The sequence below is a fragment of the Somniosus microcephalus genome, chromosome 3 (assembly GCF_052327205.1).
Source record: "Somniosus microcephalus isolate GS21.2 chromosome 3, FLI_Smic_1.0, whole genome shotgun sequence".
NCBI classification, from domain to species: domain Eukaryota; kingdom Metazoa; phylum Chordata; class Chondrichthyes; order Squaliformes; family Somniosidae; genus Somniosus; species Somniosus microcephalus.
The window spans coordinates 348,536,623-348,549,397 of record NC_140989.1 but is presented as its reverse complement, the minus strand read 5'-3'; the positions used below and the strand labels follow the sequence as shown (position 1 = coordinate 348,549,397).

At 45.0% G+C, this 12,775-nt stretch overlaps 1 protein-coding gene across 3 annotated transcripts in view; it reads left to right on the top strand.

The window, feature by feature from the left end:
• Window positions 1–12,775, top strand: part of btbd8 (BTB domain containing 8) — a 96,905-nt gene that overhangs the window by 11,149 nt on the left and 72,981 nt on the right. For all 3 annotated transcript variants that reach the window (XM_085983345.1, XM_085983344.1, XM_085983346.1), the window contains exon 3: window positions 4,659–4,862. In XM_085983345.1, the coding sequence (XP_085839471.1) occupies window positions 4,659–4,862 (204 nt within the window). The remainder of the gene's footprint in view (window positions 1–4,658; window positions 4,863–12,775) is intronic.

Here is a 12,775-nt window from a genome sequence, read left to right as displayed (position 1 = left end):
CAGGAATGCAACACATGTGGTTACAAACCAAACCCCCGCCATGATGTTTTTTAATAGAAGACTAAGATGCCGGCTGGATTTGGTCAAGCCAAACGTCAGAAGGGACGTAGAGAACCGGCAATTTCAAAGCATGAATGAAAGGCCAACTAGAACCTTCCAGATAGATCAACCAGTTTTGGCCCGGGACTACCGTACCGAGAAATGGCAGCCTGGAACTATTTGCACACGACTAGGACCGCTGATTTATACTGTGGACATTGGAGAAAGCATAATAAGGTGCCATGCTGACCAGATCATAGAGTCATCCGAAAAAGGACAACCTACACCACAACTCTATACGCCTAGTGATGTAGCAGAGATACCCATAGTATCTACCTCCGATCCGGTGATACTGGAACCAGATAAACCCGACACTAGCATTGAAGCCGAATCGACCTTGCCAAAAGAACCTACTACACCACCGAGGCGTTATCCGGACCGAGTCAGGAAGCCTCCAGAGAGACTGAATTTGTAATTGATTAACTTCAGCAAATGTGTATATTATTGTTCTTGTAAAAATGTTATTTAATGATTACTTAAAATGTTATGTACTATTTATCTAAAAGGGGAGGAATTGTAGTGTATGTACCTTTTAAGAGGAACTATGTTTTTGAAGCCCCTGTATACTGTAGTACCAGTAGTGACCACTCGGGTATATAAGCCTGTGTAGCGTCTTGTGTTGTTAGTTCACCTCCAGACTTTGTTCAATAAACACTTGTTAAATCAACTCCTGCATTCCGTGTCTCCATTAACACACGGATCTAACAAAGGCGGCTCACCACCACCTTTTCAAAGGAAATTAGGGATGGGTAATAAATGCCGGCTTTGCCGGCCACGTCCACACCCCATGAAAGAATTTTTTTTTAAATTGCCATCCCAATGTCTCAGTTGAACTATACAGACGAGAAAGATACACGGAGCTGGATATACTCCTCGTTGATGGTTAAAGAGCAGAAAATCTAGCCAAATTTTATGCTGCATTAGTTAATTTCAGTTGGGGCTGCAGCAGAAGGCTGTAATTGGCTTAAGTGCCCTTTGTTTAAGGAAAGGGAAAATCAGTCAGAATTTCTGCTCCTGATCACTATCCCGTGACCCCTGTTGGAAGAGTTGTGTGTGTGTGTACCAGTCAGTGTGGATGAGGTCTGGCTCTGCTATCATGCCGGTTACAATTAACTAGCATGCTGACACTGTTGAGGCTCGCCCAGGATAACTGGCACCCATGGAACAACACCCCATCAAGGGATTGAGACCCAGGAGAGGAGAAAATTGAAGTGGGAGCAAATGTGTTCTGAAAATGTTAACTGAATGTCAAATAGTTAAAAAAAATTCCAAATAGAAATTTACTGGAATTACTGCCAATTACTTGTACACATTGTGTTAGATTTTATATGCAGAGAACTTTGTGTTAATAAGTAATGGAGACAGGATGAAAAATGTCTAAGGAAAAGGAAATCAATCCAGTGATCTCTAAGTGGCAATTATTTGGAGCAAGTGCACGTGGAACTTTGCTGATAGCAAAGGAAACTTCATGTAATGGTCAAAATGTAGGTAACGTGCCACCTGCAAAAGTAATTTCCTACACTGTTGTGGTTGAGTAAGATGTCTTGGTGTATAATGAATTAAATATTAATCTGTGAATTGTTCACTGAAGCTCTTCTGAGTGACTGATTTTTCTCATTAGAAAATTGGAATAACATTTTAAGTTGACCCCAGTCAAGTCTGACAAGTAGCTGGTTGTTAAATGAAACATCAGATGCCACAGAAGTTTGCCATCTCAGGGATTGAAGGAATTTTTCAAAAATTGAAAGATTGTAATTAAGTTTTGCATTTGTGTCTTGGACCTCGTTGGCTATGTGCACTCGTGTGTTCCCTAACCTGTTTAGGTCTGGTTGTCCATGAGCGAGAATTAAAATTAGGTGAGAGGGAGATCACAAGACTTGTGTTTCCTTGGTGTCCGAGGATAGTCTATTTTGGGGGTGACACTGAATACGGAATGTTGTGGTGAAAATAAATTCACATCTAAACCGTGTAAAAGTAAAAAGATGCAGTTTATTATCAGAGCTCTGGGAGAAGAGTCTCAGACCCCGCGGTCTGTGTGAGCACCTTCTCGTTCTCTCTTGGTTGGTACAGCTTTATATTCTATTTTCATCCAATCACATTGTATTACAATAATCACCTGATCACATTGTATTACAATAATCACGTGATCACATGGATTCTTTTCAGTATTAATAAAGGTTAGTTACATCTTACTATGCCTTTGGTCACAGGTCAAATTCCCATGACCCCTATATTCTGTTGTGTCTACAATTTTTAGCTAAAGCAGCATATTCCTTATCGCTTACACAAACGCACATATTCTGTCTGGTCCCACAACTGCGTCTTATCTTGGTTTTTTGAAGCTTCTCACATCGTTCTTTGTTTAGTTTCGCCTCTTTACGTAAGTCAATTTTTATTATCTTATTCACTTTCACATGACCCCACTCCTTTGTTCTGAGTTTAATTTTGCTGGCATCACTTAATTAGTGGTCACCTCGGCTGTCCGAATTCTGAGTGTTCAATTTAACCCCTTCAATACAATAGCTAATTAATCCTCCCCTGCAATGATTCTGGCAGCTAGGCCCTCGTGACCCTTCTTGGTCTGCAATACTGGGCTGCAGGTCATAGGTTACAGTATCAACAACTCGTTTGTAACTGAGCCCATTCTTTCTGTTCTATTTCTTATCTCTGCCACCTGGATTATGACGTCTGGTTCTACAGGCTGCCAGACCATAGTTGCTAGGCTGAGGTTTCTTTAATAATCTACGCAAGCCATTTTGTTTCTTTATGTTACTACTTTAAGTTTAGCTGATTTTATTAAATCTTTCTCACAGTTCAGCATTAGCTGTGTGTAGCTTGGTGGCTATGCCTTATCTTATTCTTGCAAGGCTCCATTGTATAAAGTCCTTGAGCTGGGCAGACATTTTATCGCCACCTGGCTTCTCCTCAGCTCTTAGTGATTTCGCACATAACCCCTTTCTCTTGCCCTGCATTTTGAACACTGAGAGGGTTTGCTTTTAACCTTTTCACGGAAGGTAGATTTTTTATTGAGGGGGAGTAAGAGAATGGAATAACAGGTGAGAACAATTTGTGTTGGTTTTCTATTTTAGACTTTTGTTTCCCCCCCGCCTCCTTCACTACCAGTTTTAACCTGGTCAAAAATAGGCTGCTTTAAGATGAGTGGCAGTAGGACATCAGTTTTCCCAGAGAAGTACGATAGCAAAATACTGCAGGTGCTGGAAATCCGAAATAACAACAGAAAATGCTGGAAAAACTCAGCAGGCCAGGCAACATCCGTGGAGAGAAATTAGAGTCGACGTTTCGGGTGAACCCTTTATCAAGACTAAAGAGGCACAGGGAATGAAATAGATTAAGAGGCCTGGCTGGGAGAGAACAGAAGAGAAGAGACATTAAGAGGTATTCAAAACCAGACGAGATGGTAATAGGACAGTGGAGACAAAAGACAGCTCAGATTAGGTGTGAAGTGTACTGGCAGAATGGGAGACAGCGGCCATGTGGGAGAGAGAAAAAAAGGAAAGGGGGGGGGGAGGGAAAAAACCAAAACAAAGGGGTGGATAAAAAATATAAGTAAAAATGTAATAGGGGCTGAGGTTATGATCTGAAATTGTTGAACTCGATATTGAGCGGAAGGCTGTAAAGTGCCTAATCGGAAGAGGAGGTGCTGTTCCTCGAGTTTACGTTGAGCTTCCGTGGAACAATACCAGAGGCCAAGGACGGTGAGGTCCGAGTGGGAATGGAGTGGTGAATTAAAATGACAGGCGACCGGAAGCTCGGGGTCACCCTTACCGACTGAATGGAGGTGTTCTGCAAAGCGGTCACCCAATCTGCGTTTGGTCTCCCCAATGTAGAGGAGACCGCATCGTGAGCAGCGAATACAGTATACTAGATTGCGAGAAGTACAAGTAAATCGCTGTTTCACCTGGAAGGGGTGTTTGGGGCCCTGGACAGTGGGAAGGGGGGAGGTATAGGGGCAGGTGTGATAAATGGCAGTTGGAAAGATTACCTGTAATCATCTGGCATTATTCTCTGACTATATAAGCTGTGTCTATATGCATCTCTCCACTTCACCTGACGAAGGAGCAGCGCTCCGAAAGCTTGTGATTTCAGATAAAACTGTTGGACTATAACCTGGTGTTGTGTGACTTCTTACATTTGTCCACCCCAGTCCGACACCGGCATCTCCACACCATCACATCATAGATGATGGTTTAAGACCAGGGTGGGGCAGGAGGGTGGGGGCTGGTTACCAGTAACTATCTGCTCTCTTTAAACCTTTTAGTAACGTATTTTAGTGTAAAAAACTTATGTTCCAAATCAATCTGCTTACACAGGGGTCAGTAGCTTCTTTGGGTATTACCACATTAATCTTTAATAATTTGTGATGCTCAATACTGTACTTCATTGCAAAAGGAATATTACAGCTGCCAGTACCACTTAGTTATTTAATCACGATGAGCCTAAAGAGCTCTGGGAGAAATATAGTCCAATCGGTAAAGGCTGTTGTAATAGAAAACCTTGATTGAATGAAGTGACCTGTTCTACCTCTTCTGTTTTTAAAGGCTTTTGAGAGAAGGAGATCAAGCAGATGTCACGTTCCATGTGGGTGCAGCTGTGTTCAGGGCTCACAAAGCGGTGCTGCTTGCAAGGGTCCCAGAATTTTTCTTGAGAATTTCTGGAAAACCGTTGAAACAAGATGCTGAGAACTATCCGCAAATCATCCATGTAGAGAATTTCAGGCCTTCGCAGTTTAAACACTTCTTGCAGTAAGTGTTTCGAACAGTTGTGTGCTGTGTTGGTATGTGTGGGAGATTTGTTTTAGTGCTAAATTTAATCTAATTGTCAATGCTATTTCAAAGGCTTTCCAAACTATGCTCAAAAATGACAGATTGCAAATTTCTCAGTACTGAACATTTCTCTCTTTTTTCCCCCCCACCCCCCCCATCACAAAGCTGATTCAGACCCTTCCCCTCTAGCCCCACCCAGTGACACTGAATGAGGAGAGATTGGATCGATTGGGCTTGTACTCACGAGTTCAGAAGAATGAGAGGGGATCTCATCGAAACTTATAAAATTCTAACAGGGCTAGACAGACTAGATGCAGGAAGGCTGTTCCCGATGGCGGGGGAGTCCAGAACCAGGGGTCACAGTCTAAGGATAAGGGGTAAGCCATTTAGGACAGAGATGAGGAGGAATTTCTTCACCCAGAGAGTGGTGAACCTGTGGAATTCTCTGCCAAAGAAGGCAGTAGAGGCCAAGTCATAAAATATATTCAAGAAGGAGTTGAATATATTTCTTAAGGCTAAAGGGATCAAGGGCTATGGGGAGAAAGCAGGGACAGGGTACTGAGTTTGGAGGATCAGCCATGATCTCATTAAATGGCGGAGCAGGCTCGAAGGGCCGAATGGCCTACTCCTGCTCCTATCTTCTATGTTTCTATGATTGTCGAAAGAAAGAACTTGCATTTATGCAGCACCTTTCGTGACCTCGGGACATCCCAAAGTGCTTTACAATGAATGAAGTACTTTTGAAATGTAGTTACTGTTGTAATGTCTGGCCTTGCATATGACCATTTGGGCAAGGTGCCTGTGGAATTACGTCAGAGCATGAGGCAAAGCAACGTTCTATCTAATCCAAAACCAATCCCACTGGTGCAAAATGTGGACAATTCTAACGAAGGGTCATCGACCTGAAACGTTAACTCGGTTTCTCTCTCTGCAGATGCTGCCTGACCTGCTGAGCATTTTCTGTGTTTATTTCAAATTTCCAGCATCCGCAGTATCTTCCTTTTGACAATTATGGATAATACTTTAATTATTAAGCTAAAAATGATGGTCTTAGCGCAATAATCATCAGTCTGTCTTGTGTACGGACACTTATTACTTGCAACATTCTAAATTTAATTTTCAGCTTTTATTTATAAACTTGGATTTCTTTGTGGGGTTGAAGTACATCCCAAGTAGATGGAGAATGCGACAATTTAAATGGTTTCTGCTGTCTCTTAATATTCAAGGTAATCCCATCCCTTTTAATCCACTCTACTGATTAACCCAAATGGCTGTTCAAAACTGCACTCACTCTGTGTAGTAGGTTGTGGGTGGTGGTGTTCCCATGCGCCTGCTGCCCTTGTCCTTCTAGGTGGAAGAGGCCGTGGGTTTGGGAGGTGCTGCTGAAGAAGCCTTGGCGAGTTGCTGCAGTGCATCTTGTAGATGGTACACACTGCAGCCACGGTATGCCGGTGGTGGAGGGAGTGAATGTTTAAGGTGGTGGATGGGGTGCCAATCAAGCTGGCTGCTTTGTCTTGGATGGTGTTGAGCTTCTTGAGTGTTGTTGGAGCTGCACTCATCCAGGCAAGTGGAGAGTATTTCATCACACTCCTGACTTGTGCCTTGTAGATGGTGGAAAAGCTTTGGGGAGTCAGGAGGTGAGACACTCGCTGCAGAATACCTAGCCTCTGACCTGCTTTTGTTGCCACAGTATTTATGTGGCTGGTCCAGTTAAGTTTCTGGTTAATGGTGACCCCCCAGGATGTTGATGGTGGGGGATTCGGCGATGGTAATGCCATTGAATGTCAAGGGCCGGTGGTTAGACTCTCGCTTGTTGGAGATAGTCATTGCCTGGCACTCCCGTGGTGCGATTATTACTGCCACTTATCAGCCCAAGGCTGAACGTCGTCCAGGTCTTGTTGCATGTGGGCATAGACTGCTTCATTATCTATGGAGTTGTGAATGGCACTGAACACTCTGCAATCATCAGTGAACATCCCCATTTCTGATCTTATGTTGGAAGGAAGGTCATTGATGAAGCAGCTGAAGATGGTTGGGCCTCGGACACTGCCCTGAGGAAGTCCTGCAGCGATGTCCTGGGGCTGTAACGATTGACCTTCAACCACCACAACCATCTTCCTTTGTGCTAGGTATGACACCAGCCAGTGGAGAGTTTTCCCCCTTATTCCCATTACGTCAATTTCACTGACTCCTTGATGCCGCACTCTGTCAAACGCCGCCTTGATGTCGAGGGCAGTCACTCGCCTCACCTCTGGAATTCAGCTCCTTTGTCCATGTTTGGACCAAGGCTGTAATGAGGTCGGCAGCCAAGTGTTCTTGGCAGAACCCAAACTGGGCATCGGTGAGCAGGTTATTGGTAGGTAAGAGCCGCTTGATAGCACTGTCGATGACACCTTCCATCACTTTGCTGATTGAGAGTAGACTAATTGGCTGGGTTGGATTTGTCATGCTTTTTGTGGACAGGACATACCTGGGCAGCTTTTCACATTGTCGGATAGATGCCAGTGTTGTAGCTGCACTGGAACAGCTTGGCTAGAGGCGCGGCTAGTTCTGGAGCACAAGTCTTCAGCACGATAGCTGGGATGTTGGGGCACATAGACTTTGCGACATCCAGTGCGCTCAGCCGTTTCTTGATATCACGTGGAGTGAATCGAATTGGCTGAAGACTGGCTTCTGTGATGGTGGGGACCTCGGGAGTAGGCTGATATGGGTCATCTACTCGGCACTTCTAGCTGAAGATGGTTGCAAATGCTTCAGCCTTGTTTTTTGTACTCACGTGCTGGGCTCCACCATCATTGAGGATGGGGATATTCATGGAGCCTCCTCCTCCAGTTAGTTGTTTAATGGTCCACCACCATTCACGACTGGATGTGGCAGGACTGCAGAGCTTTGATCTGATCCGTTGATTGTGGGATTGCTTAGCCCTGTCTATAGCATGCTGCTTCTGCTTTTTAGCATGCATGTCGTCCTGTGTTGCAGCTTCCCCAGGTTGGCACCTTTTATATATAGTGGGTTATAGTAGGATGTATTTTAACAGATCATGCAGCTAGAGCACCTCAAGATTATCCCGAGTAAAAGTAGTTCCCCTTTGTGATCAGTTTTCCAAATACTTCTGCTTTAACATGGTTGACTACATCCTGAGGAGCGGGTCTTTGGCTTAGTGCTTTGAATTTCTGCCTCAGTGGTATTGGTACCCTACTCCAGACAGCCCTGGCGAGTGGAGACCAGAGTATGGCCTCTAAATACTGGGTTGACCTCTAGCGGGGAACTCTTTGTAATTGTACTGTAAGAAGTGATCATGGTGAATTGCTGCTTTACATCCTGCAGATAGTACATACTGCAGCCACAGTGAGCCTGTGGTGGAGGTGGTGGCTATCCAATCCAAGGGCAGGGGGCATCTATCCAGCGAGCAGTAAATATTCCATCACGCTCCTAAGTCTTGTAGATGGTGGAGAGGCTACGAAGGGTCAGGAGGTGAGCCACCCATCAGAGTAGCCAACTTCTACCCTGCTATTGTAGCCAAGCTGTTGATGTAGTTGATCCAGTTTCTGGTCAGTAGCGTCAGCCATGGTGGTGCTATTGAAGGTCTGGTTGAAATGTTTGTTACTGGCCATTTGTCAGCCCAGGTCTGAATGTTATCCAGGTCCTGCTGTAGGAGTGATTTTAGGTGGTGTGCTAGATAGTCTCTCGGGTTTACGGTCACTGCTCACTTCCCCCCAAAAGCGGACCTTGCGTCCCCACGAACCAGAGCGCACCCTTTACCGCCCAAAATCTAGTTAAGTAATGGCACGTACCATTTATTGTGATGCGGACTAGGAAATTAGATACCTTGTCTAAATCTGTGGTCACCACACAACCAGCAGTCTTGTATCTTACGACCTCACTCGGCCTATGTTGCAGAGCAATCCTGAGACCAGCACCCTTGTGACCCATTTGGTTGCACTTGAAATATCTCATTTACCCGTCCTTGCCCTTCTGTGTTCTGTTCAGCTGATTTTTGAACGGATCCATCTCATTGCATGTGCATTGAATCGTGGGTGACTAAGCGGGTCATCCGCGGGGTTGTAACAGAGGGCATCCGCTCTGTACACCAGCTACTAAAATATTGCGCATGAGTTCATCTTTGTGGAAGGCAGACTGAAAGACACTCTATCAAAACAGGCACAGCTGCAAGCCAACCATTGGTTTGTTTTACATAAATCACTGAATAGAGCTCTGTTTTTATGGTGAGAACAATCCATTTCCCTTTGCTGCTCAGCAATGGAAAATAATACAGATGCAACTTTTTAACTCCGTAAATGTGGGTTTCCTTCTCTAGTGAAGCTGTTCAAAGCTAAACTGGTTCCGATTTTTTTTAAATTTATTTTTTTATAAAGTGCAGACAACTAATCTGCTGGTGCTTGATAAACTTGCCGTCCATTTTGTGTCGGTGGGGGGGGATTGGCGGAGACAGAGAGAAAGATTTCTCTGTCCCCTGCCCCAAGACCACGCTGTGGATCAAAAGTTGTTACCCTTTTTGATGTTTGAGCACGAGGCTCCTCGATGTCTGGGGATTAGAATGGAGCAATACCTGGATCTTCAGATGTCGCAAGGCAGCCATCTTCTCGCAATGACGTGACGTGCTCGAATGTCCAGAACAAGTTCTCCTCCCTTTTGAATAACCAATTAATACTTTAAATCGCCATAGTAACCAACATAGATTTAGGATGCTGGATTGCTCTGTGGGGGGATGGGGGGTGGCGGCGGGTGAAAGTGGTGAATTCAATATTGCAAAAATATAATTAACACAAAATTCAATTCGGGCAAATTCCAAATTGTATTCCCAGACGGCAGACTATTTCCTTCATCTGTAAGGCCTATCGATCAATTCTTCAATAATAGCTGTGGGGACTGGTGTAGACGGTGTGCTCTTGAAATGTGGAATTGTCCGAGCCTAATTTCTGAATCAGTGAAGAAAAGTTTTTCCTAGAGTGTCTCCTTTTTTTTTAAAAACAAGGAACAAAATAATTTTGTATTTACATCAAATTTAGTGCTTTTATATTTGTATTGTTAATAGTAGAAATCTGAGCCAAATTGGTTGACAACCAGAACCCAGAAACCTGAACCAGAAGCCCCAAGTATCGGCCTTGTCCAGCACAACCTAGGCGAGCAAACAACTACTTGCATTTATATAGCATCTTTAACGTAGTAAAACGTCCCAAGGTGCCTACTCACTGCAGACTATTTCCTTCTGGAGGCTCTATTAATCAGTTCTTCACTAAAAGCTGTGGGGCTTGACAGACAAACAGTAAAAGTAAAGAGGGCTGTGAGTGGAGAGTCTGGGATGTGACCTCCCATTCTGCTTCTGACTGGAGTAAGCAGTTTTAATTCTGCTTTCATTTTGCTGTTCCTTCAAATTGCATGCGGCATTTTAGTTGTTGATGATCGGATACTAATTTTTTTTTTTATTGGATTGAGTATGGGGAGGTGTTATCTGTTTAATCTGAAGACCAGGAATCATAGTTTTGCCATCGGGGGCAAGAAGGGTCGATGGGAAAGTGCCATCTTGTGGTTTTAGCAAATACCAGGCTACCAAGCACCTGATTCAAAGTCCCTTCACTATGGACACAATCTTCTGGTTTTGGGACACACATGTTGACCCAGTGTCAAGAATGCACTAGGAGAGTCCCCTTCAGTGGGCATGGGCATGACCGCTGTGCGGAGCGATTAGCTTACCGACCATGCAGTGAGAGACAGTCCATAGTATCCCCCGATCTGCTATAATGTGCTTCATCTCCAAGTTGCTGTCAGGAACAGGAATGAGGCATGCAATAATGCCCACACAATTCCTGCATACATTTTTCAGCACTGCTACAATAAGATTAGTTTACTGTTTTAATTGCTTTATCTTGAGGTTAAAAAGAGAACTAATTTCTCCTCATGGTGTCTTAGTGGGAACATTTCCCTCCATATACAATGTAAGAAAGCATCTGTGGAGCGAGAGAGAGAAACCGAGTTCACGTTTCAGGTCGATGACTCTTTGTCAGAACTGGAAAAAGTTAGAGATGTAACCGGTTTTAAGCAGATGCAGAGGCAGAGAAAGAAAGACTTGCATTTATATAGCGCCTTTCACGACCACTGGATGTCTCAAAGCACTTTACAGCTAATGAAGTACTTTTTGACGTGTAGTCAATGTGGGAAACGCGGCAGCCAATTTGCGCACAGCAAGCTCCCACAAACAGCAATGTGATAATGACCAGATAATCTGTGTGTGATGTTGATTGAGAGATAAATATTGGCCAGGACACCGGGGATAACTCCCCTGCTCTTCTTCGAAATAGTGCCATGGGATTTTTTACATCCACCTGAGGGAGCAGACGGGACCTCGGTTTAACGCCTCATCTGAAAAACGGCACCTCCGACAGTGCAGCGCCCTCAGCACTGCACTGGAGTGCAGAGAAAGGGAGGAGGGGAGGAAATCATAAAAGGGAAGGTCTGTGATAGGATGGAAGGCAGGAGAGATTAAAAGACAAAAAGGATGATAGTGCAAGGCAAAAGGAGATGGCAATGGGACAAGTAAAGAAACAAATGTTGAGTCTAGAAGAGGTGTAAATGGGAATGGCAGAATCCTCAACAGCTGTCATGTGAAAAAATAGGGGCCGAGGTTATGGTCTGAAATTGTTGAACTCGATGTTGAGTCCGGAAGTCTGTAAAGTGCCCAATCGAAAGATGAGGTGCTGTTCCTCGAGCTTACGTTGAGCTTCGTTGGAACAGTGTAAGAGGCCGAGGACAGAGGTCAGAGTGGGAGTGGAGCGGAGAATTAAAGTGACAGGCGACCGGAAGCTCGGGGTCACCCTTACAGATTGAACGGAGGCGTTCCGCAAAGTGGTCAGCCAATCTGCATTTGGTCTCCCCAATGTAGAGGAGACCGCATCGTGAGCAGCGAATACAGTATACTAAATTGCAAGAAGTACGAATAAATCGCTGTTTCACCTGGAAGAAGTGTTTGAGGCCCTGGACAGTGGGAAGGGAGGAGGTAACAGGGCAGGTGTTGCATCTCCTGCGCATGCACGGGAAGGTGCCATGGGAAGGGGAGGGTGTGTTGGGGGTGATTTAAGGAGTGGGACAGGGTGTCGCGGAGGGCGTGGCCCCTTTGGAATGCTGAGCGGGGAGGGGAAGATGTGTTTAGTGGTGGGATCACGCTGGAGGTGGCGGAAATGGTGGAGGATGATCCGTTGAATGTGGAGGCTAGTGGGGTGAAAGGTGAGGACAAGGGGAACACTATCGTGGTTCTGGGAGGGAGGGGAAGGGGTGAGAGCAGACATGCGGGAAATAGAACGGACATGGTCGAGGGCTCTGTCAACCACGGTAGAGGGGAATTCTCGGTTGAGGAAAAAGGAAGACATGTCAGAAGCACTGGTGTGGAAGTTGGCATCGTCAGAGCAGATGCGATGGAGACTGAGAAACTGGGAGAATGTAATAGAGGCCTTACAGGAAGAAAGGTGTGAGGAAGTGTAGTCTAGGTATCTGTGGGAGTCTGGGCTTATAGTGGATGTTTGTCGATGGCCTATCCCCGGAAATGGAGACAGAGAAGTCGAGGAAGGGATGTGATGGACCATGTGAAGGTGAGGGAAGGATAGAAATTGGAAGCAAAGTGAATGAAATTTTCTAGTTCAAGACGAGAGCAGGAAACTGCACCAATACAGTCATCAATGTATCGGACAAAGGTGAGGGAGGAGACCTGAGTAGGACTGGAACAAAGAATCCCACAAAGGCAGGCATAGCTAGGACCCATGTGGGTTCCCATAGCAACGCCTTTAATTTGGAGAAAGTGAGTGGAGTCAAAGAAGTTGTTCAATGTGAGAACAAGTTCAGGCAGGTGGAGGAGGGTGGTGGTGGTGGATGGGGACTGG